Source organism: Engystomops pustulosus, chromosome 10 (genome assembly GCF_040894005.1).
Source record: "Engystomops pustulosus chromosome 10, aEngPut4.maternal, whole genome shotgun sequence".
NCBI lineage: Eukaryota > Metazoa > Chordata > Amphibia > Anura > Leptodactylidae > Engystomops > Engystomops pustulosus.
The window spans coordinates 85,369,020-85,390,226 of record NC_092420.1 but is presented as its reverse complement, the minus strand read 5'-3'; the positions used below and the strand labels follow the sequence as shown (position 1 = coordinate 85,390,226).

At 37.7% G+C, this 21,207-nt stretch overlaps 1 protein-coding gene across 2 annotated transcripts; it reads left to right on the top strand.

The window, feature by feature from the left end:
* Positions 1–5,774: 5,774 nt before the first annotated feature.
* Positions 5,775–20,892, top strand: TAL1 (TAL bHLH transcription factor 1, erythroid differentiation factor). 2 transcript variants are annotated; one of them, XM_072127081.1, is made up of 4 exons: positions 5,775–5,888; positions 11,252–11,935; positions 16,795–16,889; positions 17,788–20,892. In XM_072127081.1, the coding sequence occupies exons 2-4, from the start codon at positions 11,322–11,324 to the stop codon at positions 18,207–18,209; spliced, it is 1,131 nt and encodes a 376-aa protein (XP_071983182.1). In that variant the 5' UTR covers positions 5,775–5,888; positions 11,252–11,321; the 3' UTR covers positions 18,210–20,892. The 2 variants fall into 2 exon arrangements, with proteins under 2 accessions (XP_071983182.1, XP_071983183.1); XM_072127082.1 differs by lacking the exons at positions 5,775–5,888; positions 11,252–11,935 and adding an exon at positions 12,164–12,179.
* Positions 20,893–21,207: the final 315 nt, after the last annotated feature.

Here is a 21,207-nt window from a genome sequence, read left to right as displayed (position 1 = left end):
CTATGGATGCATTAGATACAGCCCCACTCACCTGCATGGATTCCTTATGTACAGCCATATGTGGGGCCCCCCAGCAGTTCTGGGCCCGGGTATACCCAGTGACAGCGCCGGCCCTGTCCACAAGGACCTGTAGTTGGTTTAGGGTCATGGCAGGTTCTCTTTAAGGTCTGGTAGAACAAGTGCTAATGGTCTATACATGTGGGGCCCAGCGGGATCATAGTACAGGCAGTCCCCTACTTAAGAACACCTGACTTACATACGACCCCTAGTTACAAACAGAGCTCTGGATTTTGGTAATTTACTGTACTTTACCCTTAGGCTACAATAATCAGCTGTAACAGTTATCACAGGCGTCTGTAATGAAGCTTTAAAAATTGGATTTTGGCTGCACACTTAATCAAGTATTCGATGCAGGTGCACTGGAGAGGGTCCCAATCCCATATAGTGTAAGAAAATTTTGGACTCCAGTCACACTGTATAGGTTGCAGGGAGTTTTTTATTGATACAAACTATTATACGTGACGTTTCGGTCAACAATAGACCTTTATCAAACTCAGTCTGTAAAGTGGAATCAGTAAAGGGAGGTATGCTTGTAGCAATGTAGCGCTGCCCAGAAGGAATAGCGGTCTGTGCCGCTTAGTGGAGTGTGGCGCTACACTCCACTACTATTCCTTCTGGGCAGCGCTACATTGCTACAAGCATACCTCCCTTTACTGATTCCACTTTACAGACTGAGTTTGATAAAGGTCTATTGTTGACCGAAACGTCACGTATAATAGTTTGTATCAATAAAAAACTCCCTGCAACCTATACAGTGTGACTGGAGTCCAAAATTTTCTTGTAATGAAGCTTTAGTGATAATCCTGGTTCTTATGACAACCCAACATTTTTTAAATCCAATTGTCACAGAGACCGAAATTTTTTTTAAAACTGGGATTACAATAATAAAGTATACGGTTCCGACTTGCATACAAACTCAACTTAAGAACAAACCTACAGAACCTATCTTGTATGTAACCCGGGGACTGCCTGTATATAGTAATGGGGCATTGGTTGTAATAGTCTTTAGGAATGGGGATTAAGGGGGTCTTGCCCAATTCTCTCTAAATCCCCCTCGCTCTATCTGGATGAGGCACCAGCCATGGAGCACAGAGACATTCAGTAATCCCTGTCCTAGAGAAGGTTATGGGGTCAGTCATAAGAAGGAAATATAAAAGTTTCTGGCGTTTGTAGGACCCTTCATTGCAGACTCCGGCTCCCAACTCCTTCCTGTTTCCTGGAATGTTTCCTGCTTTGCAGCTGGAGATACGAGACATTAACACCTCCTGCCGTCCTGACATGAGTGTCACCTACAGGGGGGATGTCCTCGTCCCTATCTCAGGGAGGTCACTAATTCCTCCATATTTCTTCCCTGCGGAGGTTTTCCATGATCCATTCCTGATAGCAGGAACATTGCACATGGATGGATATCGCTATATGGTGTCTAATATAATCTACAATTATATGCAGAATTAGTATTCAGGGAGAGAGACTCCCCAATAGTCACGAAACAGGATCCCTTAAAGGGATTGTGTAGTATAAAAATCCCATTTCCATAAACCCCAGTAGGAAATTCTAGAATTAGAAGGGTTTTCCATCCATAACAGAGATCCGGAATTTGTCATATATCTAGTATATTCCTTTACTATAAGGAAGTCTGTTATTCATGACACCTGCCTGGCTATAAGGGGCCCCTCTCTGTGGAGGACCCAGCATCACACATTTCAATGCGCACCATGCAGTACTTCATATCTCCTGTAGGGGCTCTGCAGGGAAATTAAACACTTGCTGGCACAATCCCTCAGATTATATCTGATCATTGGGAGCCCCGGGCAGCAGAAATACATCGGAAGGGAACAATGGAAATGGAATACACAAAGTAAAATTTTAAAGGGGTCATGAGCGGATAAGATATAAGATCACACAGACAGAATCCCCAAGATTAGGTCAACCCTGATTTCCAAATACAAGGGACTATAGAATACGATGAAGCATCCAGGCTAGTGCATAGCTAGAAGTCAGGTGCATGCTGGGGGTTGTAGTCTATGCATGCTGGGAATTGTAGTCTATGCATGCTGGGAGTTGTAGTCTATGCATGCTGGGGGTTGTAGTCTTTCAATAGCTGGAGAGAAATATTTTTGAAACCTGATGAGTCAGATGTAATATTTGACAAAATGCTCCAAAATTGATTTTCCATGAATCCGCCTCCTTGTATCCAGCAGCTGTAGGGTTAATCGCTTATTCTCCATTGACAAGTTCCTGCCTAAACAATGACCATTCTCCTACATTGTCATATTATGGGGGATACAGGAGGAGATTGTCCTGATGACATCACTACAGCGAGGTTATAGTCATCCAGAATATGGTACAAGGGGGGTCATTTATCTTTTTTCCCCCTTCTCTGGGCTCTTTTTGTGCCTTTTGTGAGGCTTTTTTTAAAATTCGTCTTGGGCAAATTTAAGTTTTTTGTGCAATTTTGTTACGCAAATCTTACCATTGCCTTCTCTAAACATGGTCTGGACTGGCGTGTTATTATGCAATTATTGGCGCCCATATAGACGCAAATCAATGTTAAATAAGGCGCCAAACATCTGGAAGCGGGAGAAATACAAAGACAAATTAGGAGCAAAACAGGAGAACTCTGCAGAACTGCTGGAAAAAGGTGCAAAAATAGCCCAAATACCCCAAGATAAATGACCCCCAATATCTCCTATCTATCTATCTATCTATCTATCTAACGGCTTGTGTGCCAGTTTTCCTGTCTTAGCCTATGGCCAGGAATTGTTCCCTCCCTCTGCCATAGACTGATTCAGGGCACATCGTCGGGATTCGGACCGAGGATCCTGGAACCCAATACACTGTTTGGTGGGGGCTCCTTCAAGGGCAAGGTGGTGGGGGCCCCGGGGTGCGTGCCCTGTGCGTCCCCCCTATAATCCGGTCCTGGGGCACTGTATAGAAGTATAATGTGTGCTGCCTTGTACAGTAATTATTCCACTATATGGCAGTATCATTTTTACATTGAAGTCATTACATTTGCCTTCGGCACTATATGGCGGTATTATTTAGTAAATACAAGGTATGGTAACTTGGCCAGTGTATTGTGAATTTATTTGGGTATTGCTTGGTACTTAGACACTATATTGGTGGTTTTGTTTGGGTAGTGCATGGTACTGGAAGTTTTGGACCCAGTATGGTGCCATTAATTTAATGCTAGATGGTATTATTATGTGTCCACTTTATGGTGGATTTGTTTGGCTGCTGTGTGGTACTGACTTTCAATTATTAGACACAATATGGAGCCATTATTACACAGTATTGTTACCGTATTTTTATGGTTGTTGTGCTGGATACTATATGGTACCATTAATTATTGGACACCGTATGGAGCCATTAATAGGATTCTTCAAGGTATTGTTACTTAAGCACTATATGGTTGTTTTGTTTGGATACTACATAGTACTGTTAATTATTGAACACTGTATGGTGCCATTATTTAGATACTACATGGTACTGTTACTTGAGCACTATATGGTTGCTTTGCTTGGCTCCTATACTGTACTGTTGATTATTGGACCATTATAGTGGTATTATTTGCATATTACATGGTAGTTTTACTTGAGCACCATATGGTTGTATTGTTTGACTACAGCATTGTACCATTTATCAGTGTGCACAGTATGATGCTATTATTAGTACTATATGGTACTATTAGTTATATTAGACACCATATTGTACCATTATTTGGATACTATTGTTTATTGGACACAGTATGGTGCCATTATGTGTATACTACCCAGTGGTGTTACTTAAATATATTGTCATTTTATTTTGCTGCTACATTCTTCTGTTAATTATTGGCCACAGTATGGTTGGATTATTTGGATACTACAGGAAAATGTTAATTAAAGGAAATCTACCATCAATATCCATCATGATAAACCAGGGACACTTACTCACCGATCCAGGCACCGGCACGGTGGTAATCTTGTTATATTTGTTACCCACGGCCTCCTTCCTTCTAAAATCAACTTTTACAATTATTCTAATGAGCAAGAATGACTCTGGGGGATGTTACCAGAGCCTCTCTGTGCTGTAGTTTCACTGGCATTAACACAGTGCAGGAGCACTTTCCCCTCCCACTGGGTGACATTATAGTAGATGGAGAGAAGGGGGAAAGTGCTGCATGAACACAGCTTGTAACAGCCCGTGAAACTACAGCATGGAAGGGCTGTGGTAACAACCCCCCCCCCCATCCGAGTGCTCATTAGCATAATTATAAAAGTCACACTGTACTTTTGAAGGGGTCTGGCTCATTAGCATAATTTTAAAAGTCATACAGTACTTTTAAAGGGGTCTGCAAACAACTTAAAACAACTTATAAAATTATGCTAATGAGCCCGACGGGCTCTGGAGGTGTTATCAGAGCCCCTCCATGCTGTGGCTTCACAGACTGTTACACTGTGCAGAAAAAAACTCCCACCCCGCAATTCCCACCTCTGTGAGAATACAGAATGTGAAGCTACACCCCCCCATCCCCCCCAATCAAAAGTTGATTTTAGAAAGAAGGAGGTCATGGATGACAAATATAAGAAGATTACCACAGTTCTATGAGTAAGTGTCAATAGATGATTGATTTTGATGGTAGGATTCCTTTATTTGTTATTTACATTTATGATATATTTATGTATTATTATCTACATATGACAACAGATCCCAGAAATGTTATATGGATACTGGGAGTATCTTCAAATACAATTCCATAAAATAATCTATGTATTACGTATGGTGCCATTTGGTGGTTACTATATGTTGTGCATGGATCATTTATAGAGGTTACTTTGTCAGTCCTGTATATATATATATCCTATACTCTCCTATAAAGCCATTATATTGGACTAATTATCCACCAACCTGCAGCAGATGATGGATGTGGGGGGGGGGGGGGTTCCCATATTTACTAAATATTACTCAGCTTTCTAATAATAACAATGATTGGGTTGGTGAGTATTACAGTGACTGGTGATCTCTTCCCCCTCTATACATTTATTTTATGGTATATACACTTTTTATAAACATATATATATCTCCTATACTCTCCTATAAAGCCCGTATATTGGACTGATGAGCCATTAACCTGCCGATGATGGATGGGGGGGGGGGGGGAATTGTTCCCATATTTACTAAATATTACTCAGGATTCTAATAATAACAATGATTGGGTTGGTGAGTATTACAGTGACTGGTGATCTCTTCCCCCTCTATACATTTATTTTATGGTATATACACTTTTTATAAACATATATATATATATATATATATATATATATATATATATATATATATATATATCTCCTATACTCTCCTATAAAGCCAGTATATTGGACTGATGAGCCATTAACCTGCCGATGATGGATGGGGGGGGGGATTGTTCCCATATTTACTAAATATTACTCAGGATTCTAATAATAATAATGACTGGTGCTGCAGAGTGATCTCCTCCCCCTATATATATATATATATATATATATATATATATATATATATCCTCCTTCAGCTACACATTTTCCCTCCTCCTTTGGATAAAATGGGCCCATAATAATAATAATAATAATAATAATAAAAATGAGTGATGTGATAAGTAATGGGCTGGGGGCTTATCAGGGCAGGCTGGCCCCTGCTGCCAGGGCTTATCTCTCCTGGACACATTGCTCTAGTGTTCCTCTCTCCATACTAAATAGGAAACGACTGCACAACCAGCAGCAGCAGCTACTCCCCTCACTACACCCCAGGACTGCAGGACAGGCCACAACATGGCGGCCACACTCACTGCTACCCCTGGAAGGCAGGCGGTGAGTGCATGCTGGGGGGCAGGGGGTCACCCCAGACATCTGGAGGGGGGGCTGCTTTATTAGATGTGTGTATGGGGGGGCTGCTGTACCTTATCAGACTGCTAACATGGAGAACACATTGAGGAATAATGCTATGATGGGGGTGGGGGGGACACAGGTATGGGGGGGGGGGGGTTGATCACATCTGGGGTGCTACTCCATAACCATACACATATATACACTATCTATATCCTCCACATATACTCTGTATACAGCCACATCCTTCTATGTCTTATTATCACACGGATTTATTCTTTGTAAATTGTCCCTTATTCCCCCCACACTTGTATTTTTAGGGGAAGGGGCTAAAAAAAATACATGAATTGCTGTTACATCTAATGATTGTAGCAAATTGTCAAAGATCGTTAGAAGCGGCGATCTACGATCCAGCAATGCGATGTCGGGCGTCATTATGGTATTGATACAATGTATCGTTCTGTAGATTTCGCTGTTACATATGATGTCATCTGGACACGATGATATTGTTTCATGAAATATCATGTATAATATGACATATATGAAAATATAATTTTCCCATTTCATATATATATCTATATATTTATTTTTATTATTTATTTTATGTTATTTTTTTTAACGCGTTGCTACATTAAAAATAAGACGATAATATAAACAGATGTATTAAAATGTATATTTTTACACACACATGTGTATATATATATATATATATATATATATATATATGTGCATAAAGGAAAGAGCTACTATATAATAATATACCTTTTTGTATTATTAGAAAAGCGTTAATAATATTGTTCAATAAAATGTTTATTTTATTTGAATTTTATTTTTAGTTTATGTTATTTTTTTTTTTAATTAACACAATTATTGTTAAATTATTATCGTTTTTTTTAGTAGTGTTATAGATCTGCTCTTTTTCTGCAATTATTACGATGTAGTGATGCAGTTGTAGTTGTTAGTAATAGGAACTATGCTGTGGAATATTTTTTATTATTATGGTTATGATGTTGCTATTGTTAGCATTATAGAGGTTATGTTATACTATTGTTGCAGCAGACAATAGTAGATCTATTAATATATATTATATTATCACATACTGTTATGCTGTATAATATATCTATATGTTTATAGTCATAATATACATCTTTCATTTTGGTAGAATTAATACTGATTATTATTACTAATGTATCGTGTGCCCCAGTTGTAAAAATTCTGCATCTCTAATGGTTGTAGTAGGAGAGATTATTGTATCAGCAGTAGGCACAGGGCTGTGCAGTATTATATGGTTATTGTGCATTGTTAGAGCTGCAGTAGAGGGCAGTATATTGTAGTCCACATAGCATTGTGTACTGATGTGTAGATTATTAATATTATATTTATGGTGTATTATTACAGCTGTAATACACATAAAGACATTATTGTAGCAGTCACATTGCTGCGTATTGAGGCTTTATTCTAATTATAACCATTGTTAACATGTATATTGTGTATTGTTATAACTGTAGTAGCTGAGAGTATAGCAGCAGGCAGTAGTAGTGCACGATGGCAGTAGTAGTCACTGTGCACGATGGCAGTAGTAGTCCTGTGTGTTAATATAATCCTATTATTATGGTTCAGTGTTTTTATAATATAATAATATAATAACATGATCATTATATAGTGACTGTGTAATAATATAACTACAGTAGATGGATGCATTGTAGTCCCCAGTATTGTGTAGGGATGTGTTATTATTATATGTGATGGTGTAATATTATAACTGTAGTAGGCACATTAAAATATCTTATATTGTTATCATTATATAGTAACTGTGTACTAATATAACTATAGAAAATGGAAGTATTGTAGTAGCCCAGTATTGTGTAGTGATGTATTACTATTATATATTATGATGTAATATTGCTGTAGTAGTAGTAAAAGACAGTGTTGTAGTTGGCATGTTATTATATGTATTACTGTTATCATTATATAGTTACTGTATTATATTATATGTGTATAGTATGTACTGATGTATTAGTATTTGGGCTAAAGATGTGACTAGGGGGGAAATAGCAGAGCACAGATCATGTATATCATTACACTGGACTATAAAACACAAGGAGACACAGTGATCACCCCATAACACAGACACCTCCATCTGTCCTTCTGCTTATGGGGGGCAGAAATACAGCACTGGATGAAAATCATGAAATCTGCTCAAAATAAGGTTAATAATAAGGAAAACAGTCATGAATAGGATTATTTTTACAGTCAGCTTTCCTACATCTATCAATACACCTTATATTATTACAAAAATGTCTACAGTATCATATCTACTACTACTACTACTACTACTACTACTACTGATACTACTACCACTAATACTATAATAACGATATATTTGGGATACACTATCACTATACTATTGTATAGGGTGCAGACAATAAAGGGTGTGTCTTCATGGGTTAACCATTCGCTGCCCAACGTCATGGATATCATTATTACTAATTTGCTCGGAGGAGAGATGATCGGATTGTGAGATAATCTGCCAGGAAAATAGAAAGAAAGAAAGAACAGTAACCAGATGGAGAGAAGCAGAAGAGATGGTGTTGGGCTGCAAACACCAAATGCAAAAATGTAACAAATTCTTACCATATATCACACACATCCCAGTATATGATCAGGGAATTATAAATGGATGTTAATGTAATGAGCCGTAATGACAGCAGCATTATACAATAGCTAATATGTAGCCATTCACTGCAGATTACAATATAGTGTGACTGTGTAATGTACATTGTATCACATCATGGGCTGCAACAATGTAGTGTTTTATATCACATATCTATGTGTGATTTTATAGCTAGTTTTTTTTTACTAAAGGCCACACATAAATATACAGAAAAATGCATTATAGTAAATGATTATTTAACAAAAAAAAAATACTACAACTAGAAGCTAATGACAGTCTGGTACAGAAGTAGAGGGGCCCTGCCTGCCAGCCACTACCATCAGCTTATGTCCCTGCTATTTTCCTGAATTAGATCACAAAATATAATAGAGAACAGGAATGAAGATTTGTCTAATTATTATTATTTATTAATAATAAAAATAATAATAATAAAACGACTACTACTACTATTAAAATAATTATATTATTGTTATATTATTATTATTATTATTATTATTTTATTAGTATCAATTAGTATCAATAATTTGTATTAATAAGAAATAACAATAACCAACAGCATTTTATTCTTGTACTCATTCAGTTTGTCAGATTCACTTGTTTCAATGAATCGTGGAGCATTAATGAGGCTGTAATTTTTTCTTATTATCAGAAAAAAAAAATGACAATATACCATATATTATTATATAAGATGTCTATGTATATTACAAAATTACAGTATATCACTATATATAATATTAACATTACATCAACAATAAAATGAACAATAATATTTACAATGATAAAATAGTAATAACAATAAAATAACTAATAACAGAAATATTGATCATGAGAAAAATGATAGAAATATATATAAATATATATGAAATCCTTTTTTATTCCAAAACACCCCTCATTTTTCGTCAGCGGTTTAACCCTTGCCTTGAAAGAGATGACAACCCCCATGATGTGACAAACCTTCTGCTCCCATATCCTCTACTGCCCCCTGCAGGTAGAGCCCCCATTATTATTATCCTGCAGCCTTTGTTTTTTTTTTATCTTTACTAATTGTATTATCCTGGCCCTCTATAAGGATGAGAGAGGTGAAGTTTCTGCTTTGTGATACATTTTGTAATAATCAGTTCATAACAAAATCCATCAACACACACAATAGACTCGTGATCAGAGACTACAAGTCCCAGAAAACATGGCAGCATCACAGCTACAGAAGTGATAATTATAAATATAAATACATACACTTGTATCCATAATGAAGATAAACGAATTGATAGATGAGAATTAACAAATAAATACATTTCAATTTAAAAAACCTTACTATATATATATATATATATATATATATATATATATATATATATATATATTTAGTATATTTGCAGTATTATGTATCCATGGTGTGTTGCTATTTTGAATTTTGGCCATAATGATTATATTTTTTTGGGCAATTTTCAGTAGTCTTTTGGCTATAGTAGGGGTCTCTGATCTGTGCTACTACACCTGTTATAAAGGAGATGCTGGGTGTTGTAGTTTTTTTCTTTCACATATTGGATCCATGTACATGTGAATGATATACACGATGTATACATGTACATGTTATTTCTAGGGCTAGAGATGTCTGCTGCAAGATCATTATAATAATATGATTGCTCTTATATATGTGTATGTTTCTATGTATCACTGCAGGTTATTGTAGTTGGGTTATATCTATGACATGATTTCTCTTATATATAGATATGTATCTATGCTATGATGTGATGCCTCTGAACTATAGATGTTTCTGTGTATGTCTGCAGGTTATTATAGCTGGTTTAGGTCCATATAACATGATGCATGGATGTTTTTATGTATGTCTGCAGGATATATCGGTATTATTGCTCTTATATATGTAGATGTTTCTATGTATGTCTGCAGGTTATGATAGCTGGGATATTATTGCTCTGATCTCTAGATATGTATGTGTATATCTGTATGATGTGTCTATATTATTGCTCTCATTCATGTATATGTCTACAGGTTATGTCTATGGTATTATTGCTCTGATCTATGGATATTTCTATACATGTATATAGGATATATCTATGATATCATTGCTTTTCTATATGTAGATGTTTCTATATATAGTTGTAGGTTATGTCTATGATATTGTTGCTCTGATCTATGAATATTTTTATATACATGTCTATAGGATATATGTATGATATACTTGCTTTTCTATATGCAGATCTTTCCTTGTGTGTTTTTATGGGTTATTATAGCTGGTTTATGTCCATATAACATGATACATCTTATATATGGATGTTTTTATGTTTGTCTGCAGGATATATCTATGTCATTGCTTTTCTATCTTCAGATGTTTCTATGTATATTTGCAGGGTATGTCTATGATATTGGGGCTCTGCTATATCTATGATATCATTGCTTTTCTATATGTAGATGTTTCTATGTATATTTGCAGGTTATGTCTATGATATTGTGGCTCTGCTATATCTATGATATCATTGCTTTTCTATCTTCAGATGTTTCTATATATATTTGCAGGTTATGTCTATGATATTGTTGCATTGATATATCTATGAGATCGTTGCTTTTCTATCTGCAGATGTTTCTATGTATATTTGCAGGTTATGTATATGGTATTATTGCTCTGATCTGTGGATGCCTCTCTGTATATCTGCAGGTAGGTTTCCAGTGGGAGGTGGCAGTGGTGGCATGAGTCCTGTCCTCCTCCTCCTGCACTGTCCCTGAAGATGATGGAGAGGTTGGGCACCGATATGGGAGACTCTGAGGATGTGGCATCCCCTGGCAGAGATGTAGCAGAGGCGGAGAGCTCCAGTGCAGTGCAGCAGAGTGGGGTGAATGAGGGGGCGGCCCCCTGCTCCCCCCCTAGAGCTGTGCCAGTGATTGAGCTGCTCAGGAGGGGGGAGGGATCCACCAATATAAAGGCCAGAGAGCAGGAACTGAGACTACAAAGCCTGAGGACCACAGAGCTGTGCAGAGCCCCTCTAACCCCAACCACAGAGCTGTGCAGAGCCCCCCTGCCGGCAACTACAGAGCTCTGCAGAGCCCCTCTGAATGCAACCACAGAGCTGTGCAGAGCCCCCCTGACTCCAGCCACAGAGCTCTGCACAACCCCCCTGACTGCCACTACAGAGCTGTGCAGGACCCCTATAGCAGTCACTGGACCCTCTCTCACTGCAACCACAGAGCTCTGCAGACCCCCTATTCAACTGACCGGACCCCAAACTGAGCAAGCCCCTGAAGCCCGAATGGTGCAGCTGAGCCCTCCAGCTAATCTCCCCTTGCAAGCAGCTGGCAGAGCCATGTTGTATGGATTGAGCCAACCTCTGACCCCTGGAAACAGGTTAGTAATGGTAGTAATGTATATCTTGTAATGTATTTTATTAGGATATTAGGTGATGCAGTCAGTATAAGTTATATATAGCTATGGACATGTCTCACCTGTAACCTCTGACCCCTGGAAACAGGTTAGTAATGGTTATAATGTATATCATGTAATGTATTATATTAGGATATTAGGTGATGCAGTATAAGTTATATACAGCTATGGACATGTCTCACCTGTAACCTCTGACCCCTGGAAACAGGTTAGTAATAGTTATATCATATATCTTGTATGAGGGTGTTAGGTTATTAGATGATGCAGTATACAGCTATATACAGCTATGCACGTGTCACACCTGTAGCCTCTCAGAGGGTATTAGGGTATTGCAAGGTGGGGGTGGGGGTGGGGGCAAAATACATCTATATACAGGTTTATACATCTATATACAGCTGTGTACAGATATATACATCTATGTACAGATATGTACATCTATATACATCTATATACAGACATATACAGCTATGTACAGCTATATACATCTACATACAGCTATGTAGATCTATATACAGCTATGTACATATAAAAACAGATATGTACAGCTATATACATTTATATACATGTATGTACAGCTATATACATCTGTATACAGATATGTACACCTATATACAGATATGTACAGCTATATACACCTATATACAGCTATATACAGCTATGCTTGTATCACCTGTAGGATCTGACACTATGCACCACCCACTGCTCCTGCCCATCCCTCTAATGTCATGTTCATCCCTTCTCTACAGTCATTTTCCTCTTCCTTTCTGCATTCCAATAAATCATTTTCTCAGTGCTTTTCATCTGAATTCAGCTTAAATGCATGAGATGAGAGGCTGCAGAGCATTTTGCCCGCAGAGCATCACACTTCGCTTTAGCGCTTGCATCTTCACCTATATTTTTAGCTCAACAGCATCAACCCTTTCACAAAGCATCAGTCCTAGTTTACCATATAGGACATATAAGAGGCAAAGCATAACCTATATGTGTCCAGAGCCCTAGTGCAGACCCTAATAGTGAGGCATCAGCTATATAGAGGGAACCATCTATCTGTATTATCCCAGTGCAGCAGTCAGTTCCCTGAACCCCTGGGGTATCCTGCCTCACTATACATTTACATTCTTAATAATAAGAAATATTCTGTTTCTGCTGATGGGGCTGAGTGGCAGTCATACTGGGACTTGTAGTCCTGGGTAACATTAAAGGGGCCACTTGCTGTATTATATTGTAGTGGGACCTATAGATCTCTTACCTGCAATCACAATGGGGGGAAATGTAGCAGTTGCTAATAGAAACCTATGATATGATTCCATACCTGGTCACTATAAGTAACTGCTCCACTTTTCCCTTGCATACATTGTGACATATCCTCTAGTCATAAATTCATCTCCATTTTCACCCCCAGTCATTTAGTAGTTCTTATTATACTCCAGATTTACTTACTTTATTACATTGTATCATTCTGAGGATTCTAAATCTCATAAATGCAAATGTATTTCTCCTTGAATGAGGTTGAATTGATCAAAATTGGTGCAAAGCAGAAGCGCAGGAGTTGTCCATAGCATCTCACCGGAATGTGGCGAAAGATAAATGGAATCCGGTTGCGGGGGGCAACTGCGTAATCTTTCTTTTGCGCTGGTATTGATTAATCTCCTATATTACGGCTCTAGGACTTGCTGATAGGTCGTCCTGGTAAGGTGCTCACAACACAAAACCCAAAACCACCAAACCCACATCAAATCTCAACACATCCTGCCCAAAACCAACGCATCCAGTCCTAATGACATCTTTACGGGTTGTATCACTGATGTTCGCTTTCATTTACATGGGTGGTGGGAGGGGGAGGGGGGGGGAGTGCCCCAGTACTGACTACAAAAAAGGACCCCCGACTTGCCAATGTGATCTTATGGCCTTATAATATACCTATAATAATTATACTATCCAGACCCTCGTTCACTTCTTAGCTGGAAGGATCACAATGATGTATCTCTCCCAGGGCACATTGAATGTTCTCATTGCACAACATGTACCAGACCCTTCACCTCCCATGTGCTGTTTATAAATCTGACGTCTATCGATGTGACCATCCAGAACCAGGCCTCAGGTCTGACTCTTACCTCTGACCCCTTATACTTACATATTAGGAGGTACAGGCTGTCCCTGGGTTATGTACAAGACAGGTTCTGTAGGTTTGTTCTTAAGTTGGATTTGTATGTAAGTCGGAACTGTATATTTTATAATTATAACCCCAGCCAAATTTTTTTTGGCCTCTGTGACAATTGGATTTTAAAACTGTTGGGTTGTCATAAGAACCAGGAATAACACTAAAGCTTCATTACAGACTCCTGTGATAACTGTTACAGCTGATTATTGTAGCCTAAGGCTAAAGTACAGTAAGTTACCAACATCCAGAGGTCCGTCTGTAACTAGGGGTCATCTGTAAGTCGGGTGTTCTTAAGTAGGGGACCCCCTGCATATTCCATCTGCTATGTCTATGCTATGGATAGGGAGTAGATGTTGTGTCAGTGCAAAGACTGATCTGAACTTACAAAATTCTCATGAAAAAGATCAATATAGAAGATTATGGTCATCTGAATATAATAACGTATGGCTCCATGTTACATGATCTATAATAGGGTCACTATTATACGTCCACGTGTAACTTGTGTACAGTGTGACCCTAGAGATAGTGTGTGATAACATAACCAAGTGATATCTGATTCTGTATCATTGCAGTTTATACAATTGTTTACACTTCCCATATTCTATACATCTACACGATCCCATAAAGATCCTGCCTGTTCCTCCCTACCTTGTCCTAACTGGATCCATTTCCTGTTCTGTTTCCTATTCCTTGTCATCTCTTTAATGAATCGTTCTATTACTTCCTCTAAATCTTCCTTTTTCGCTCTAAAAATAACAAGTATAACAAGTATCTGAAAATTTAAGCAGGGTATTTCATATCTGTATTCAGCAATATACACGTCAATGATAATGTCATCATAATATTAATCATAATAATCCTTATTTATATGGTGCCATCATATTCTGTAGAGCTGTACAAATCAAAGGGGACATATACAAACAAAATATTACATTACAGAGTACAAAGAGTCATATGGAACAATAGGACTGAGGGCCCTGATCACATAATATTCAACACAATAACCCATCACAGGTACTCATTGGTAGCTAGTTTAAAATATATATGTACAGGCGGTCCTCTACTTAAGGACACCCCACTTACAGACGACCCCTAGTTACAGACGGACCCCTCTGCCCCCTGTGACCTCTGGTGAAGTCTCTGGATGTTACTATAGTCCCAGGCTGCAATGATCAGCTGTAAGGTGTCTGTAATGAAGCTTTATTGATAATCCTTAGTCCAATTACAGCAAAAAATTTTGAAACTCCATTTTTTTTCATCTGGAGCTACAATTATAAAATATACAGTTCCGACTTACATACAAATTCAACTTAAGTACAAACCCAGGGAACCTATGTAACTACCTGTATATATATATAAAAAAAAAAGTCATGGAGAGTGAGTTTTTGTCTATACAGGCGGTCCCCTACTTAAGGACACCCGACTTACAGACAACCCATAGTTACAGACAGACCCCTCTGACCTCTGGGGAAGCTTTCTGAATGCTTTACTATAGTCCCAGATTGCAATGATCAGCTGTAAGGTGTCTGTAATGAAGCTTTATTGATAATCTTTGGTCCCATTACAGCAAAAAATGTTTAAACTCCAATTGTCACTGGGGCCAAATTTTTTTTTGTCTGGATCTACAATGATAAAATATACAGTTTCGACTTACATACAAATTCAACTTAAGAACAAACCTCCAGACCCTATCTTGTACGTAACCCGGGGACTGCCTGTATATATTTTTTTTTAATTTAATCCTCTTCAATATTATATAATATAAAATATATTTATGTAATTCTCTAGATATATATATATATATATAGATATATAAAATTTTTTTTCACGATAATTTCAATTACTTTCTCTCTCAATTTGTATATGTCAATGCTAAAGAATTATATTGGGATTTTATTTATATATTATAGACTTTTAATTATATATCTTAATGAGTATGCGAGTCCCATTTAATGCTGTGTTATCAGTAATATATATATATGTGTGTATATATATATATATATATATATATATATATATATATATACAAAAAGAAAGTCCAAGCAGCACAAACCTTCAGAGAAAAAGAGAATTGGGTGCAGGCATCCCAGGACCGGGCCTCAGGTCCTCCAGTAATAGTATAAAGAAAGCGGGCAGCACTCCGTTGTAGATAAAAGTAAAAAAGTGTCTTTATTCCATAGTGAGCAACTGTGACAGCGACGTTTCGGCTCTGCAAGAGCCTTTCTCAAGCACTACAACGGAGTGCTGCCCGCTTTCTTTATACTATATATATATATATATATATCTATATGTATATAAATATATAAAATGTTAGAAATCTAAGATTCATCCCAATGTTTACATCAATGTTAGTTGATATTTTTTGCTTTACAGCCTTTTGCCAAACATACAATGATAACGAATGCTAAATTTACTAGGAATACAAAAAGAAATTCTCTAAAATTTGCCCATATACTTTACCCTATACATGTATACTTGCCCATAACATGACATTTACCCGTTTCTTTCCCTTAACTTATCCATTTTTATCAACAGATTAAAATACTTAAAGACAATTTGTTATGATTTTCCAAAAAAATCTTGATCGTTATTATCTCTATGTATAGTAATATATAGTATGGTAACATACATGTAACCAATAAATGCGTTGCTTTCTCCGCAGCGGTTACTATGGTGATACGGAAACCTTCCCAATGTACAATAATAACGCAAGGGTCAAGAGACGGACAGGGCCGTATGAAGTGGAGGTCACGGAAGGTAAGTCCTATGACTGCTATAATATTTTACAGCAGAATTTGCACTAAGTTCCTAAAATTCTGCTGATTCCAAAGGCCTCTAGACCTTTCCCATTCCATTCCAGGAGCCGTGATGGGCACAGGTGGCATCTCCTGCCCACATGAGGAAACCATTATTAAAATCTTTAGAGCAAATAAATAGGATAAAATAACATTTTGAATTCTGTGCTGAGTATAGATGGAATCACTATAAATATTATCGTATTAACATTGCTCTAAAAAAATCTAGGATTTACCCAATTTGGAGGCTTCTGTTTTACTAATATAAAAATCACCACCTTCATCCAATGCAAATCTAATCTTTTCATTCTTTAATCTGATCTTGGCAAAGCTGGAATCTGCTCTCTAACTGATGGGCTGCACCAATCATGAGGCGAGTTGAGGCTCTGGCCTCAGGCAGCACCGCCTGCAATAGAGCTGCAATGACGTGCTACAAAGCTGGACCTGACATTGGGTCTCTTCACACCCAATCTCAGTATGGGCATAAGATACTACATGGAGAACCCACCTACTATAAAAACAAGGATATATTTCTACAGCACGGTGTGGAGGGGGGCGCCGTACTATTAGATTGCCTCGAGCAGCAGAGAGTTTAGGTCTCTTCTAGCCAACAACATTCTCAGATCATTATCATTGTTATTATTATTAAGATCTCTACTGTCAGAGGAGCTGAGCCTGATTGTCTCCACCCATGACCTCCCCTTTGACAGTAGAGAGCCTAATTTGCATATTAAATTTGCATATTAAACACTAAAGTGTTTAAGAAGTAGCCAAATTTATTTTTCAAAGTTCAACATTTTGTTAGCTTATACCAATGTATCCTTGTTGTGGTTGGTAATCCTATTGTATCCTCTTTTCAGGAGGTCCGCATACAAAGGTGGTCCGTAGAATCTTCACAAACAGCCGGGAACGATGGAGACAGCAAAATGTGAATGGAGCTTTTGCCGAACTCCGCAAACTGATCCCAACTCACCCACCAGATAAGAAACTGAGCAAGAACGAAATTTTACGCCTGGCTATGAAATACATCAACTTCCTTGCTAAACTTCTCGATGACCAAGAAGAAGAAGGCAACCAAAGGGGCAAAATAAATAAAGATAATGGTATCGTCCAGCAAGATCTCCTTCAAGATATGCTGTCTCCAAATTCCAGCTGTGGGAGTTCTTTAGATGGAGCACCAAGTCCTGATAGCTATACGGAAGATCATGACACAATGGACACCAAACACAACAGAAATCTACACCAGGCCATGCTCCCCATAGAAAGCAACGGGCAACGGTGACACGCCCTAGAGGACTGTCTCTGGACTGTCTCCTGACCATGACACATGGTTTTGGGCCTTTTTCCAGTGTTTATACACTGACATGGGATTACTGGACAATACCTACCCTAAAGGTACTCTGACAACACCCCAAAATATTCTAAAAACCCATGATGGACAGAGTCACGAGTAAGAGGATGAGTTCTTGAGGAAGTCTACTTCTTCTCCCTTTGAAATGGCTTGGTCTATACTCAACCATCGTGGTCAGGCTACATCTACAATTTTGGAACCACGTTTCTCTGACTACGACTATAGGTCGTCATAAAATGAGCAGCGTAAATTTTTTTTATTTTACAGAAGATCCTATTTTTTAAGAGCAAATGGGAAGGACTTTAGCTTTTCAGATGCTAAATTACTGAAAAAAATAGGTAATATTCGAGTAAAGGGTCTCTAAAAACAGGCAACACTGGGGGGGGGAAATTAAGCCTCAAATGTCGGGACCTGGAGTTTTTTTTTTTTTAAATTGGTACCTAATTAAAATAAGGTACAGTATATATGGATATATATATACATTTATTTCAGAATTGTTCGTCTCACATCAGTATTTTTACTATTTATAATAGGGGCAACAGAATGTTATATATGACGTGACTGAAATATTGCGCTATATCTTATATATTCCTTTAGGCTGTTTGGTAGGTTTGATTGGTTGGTTGCTTTTTTTTTTAAATATAGATACATATGTTTCCTTCTGCCTGTAAACGGGGCAGAATGTTCTGCTTTGTCGAGTAAGCGTCCTCAGCGTAATAATAATTCTCCATACACGATATGTATGGATCGCTCTCTTATCAAAACAAAAAAGTTTATCTGTCACTTGACTTGACTACTAGAACGAATTGAAAATTCAATCTTATAGGTTGGACCACGTTATTGGCCACGGCTAGATATTTACCTGCCATGGCCCTTGTTTCCCCCTACACATAATTTATAAGATTTCCAAAATTGTGAAAACTTATCGAAAAACTTTGAAGAGGTCCATCCCCTCCCCGACCTCTACCAACTCCAACTCTTTGTGATTTCAATTGAAATTTTTCTCTAGCCCCCCCCATATTCCTGATAAATAATTCATTTTAACTTCGGCACCCAATGGAATGCCTCTGAATTTTATGGGGGTTTTTTTAAGCATTTTTTGCTACAATTTTTTGTTCAACCTTTCGTGGTGCACGGGTTCTCCTGTTTTAGGCCTAATTCATCCTTGAACTATACCTGGTGCAAAAAAATGTGCAAATACAATCCCGTCCCCAATGGTGTAGGAAGCTGTTTTTAATAGGTTACACCCAAAAAAAAAAATCACAATTTACAGAAATTGCACAAAAATTTGCACAATTTATCTATAGGAAATCAGCTCATCAAAGAGCAGAAGTGCTCAAAAAAGAAGAAGAAGAAAGAAAGCGGTGAACATTATAAGACTTAAGATACATCTGTCCCAATATGTCAGGTGGGCAGTTCTGTTCTTGAACAGTCAGTCTGGCACCGCCTACTTGACCATAGAAAAAAAAAATGTTCAGGAATGTTGGGGGCTCGAAAAAAAAAAATCCATTGCGTAGTAGAGAGGGGTCTAGTAAGAGGTTGGATTTATTAGAAGTGGTAAATTGTTGTCTATGAGTAATTTTTGATTAACATTTTTACATGTTTTACTGTTATTTTTTCCAAATTTTTAGATCTTTCAAGATCTATTTCTCTAATCACAACTGTCTTCAAAAAATATGTGGTTGCCCTAGGAAACAGACAACAATTTATCGGCACTTTGTAGTCAGACATGTCTTGTGGCCTTACAATCACGATGTCACACTGCCAAAATCTGAACGGCGGTAGCTCCGAAATCCAATATTTGGATTTCTGACGACTGTTGCGTAACGTGTTGGTTGCAACGCAATCATATTTATCATTATTAGTTGCATCTTGATGTCTTGTGGCCACAAGTTATATGCTCTTCTCATGGTATGGATAGGGTCCTTCCTTCAATGGGGGGGGGGGGGTGCTTGAAGTGGCGGTGCACCAGTATCGGTCCTATACGTTACAGCATCAGAGGTGTCACCTATATATAAAAAATAAGGCCAATCTATACAGTCCATATAACCAAAGTAATTTTTTTCCCCTTATATTGCACCTGAAATGAATCTACTGTCGGTATAACGGATCCATTGATCCGCAGGATCGATCTGAAATGATCTCGTGTCCTGGGTATTGAAGGTACATGGACCTTTATACATCACACATTCTGAGGTTCGCATGAGTTCTTGCTTGTTATCAGAAAGGTACATAGATATATATAGATATATGAATATATTTTTACCCCCCCTCTTTTCCTTCGCTTGCACCGGATCTCAATGTAAATTGACAGCACTTTCCATTTCTATGTCGTACTGTTTTTTCGAGTAAAGTCTTGAGTTTGTTTTCTGCAAATTTTTTATTTTTATTTTTTTGAAAATTTTGTTGCAGAAAGTAAGTAACCAGGCCTGGTACCCATTTAACCGTTTCCTCTACACGTCCAGCAGGGGAAGGGTTAATAACTATGTAAAGCCGTTTCGGCAATTCTGTCTATGTGCTATTTAGGAAAAATTTAAAAAAAAAAAAAAATTTTTTTTTGTTATATGATGTAATATTGAAGATGTTCCTAAATAAAAACAAGATCTAAAAAACAGATGTTTTGTCTCTTTGGTTGTATTTGGAGAGCTTGTACATCCTTCTAGAAATAAGTGTATAGGCCTATAGCCAGATGATTCTGTATGTGTTCAATGAATGAGAGTCAATAGATAGAAGAGTGTTCATAGGCTTATATGGTGTCCGGGATAAGATGCAGAACTGCTCATAGTAGTGGCACCCCATACAGGACCTTATCTGTGTGACTAATGTCACTTTATGTCTGATGTTGGCTCCGCTGACCTGACCCAGTCTATACGGTAAAGCTAAAAAGTTAAAAATTGAGAAAACAAGAGATAACATTCTATTGTGTGCC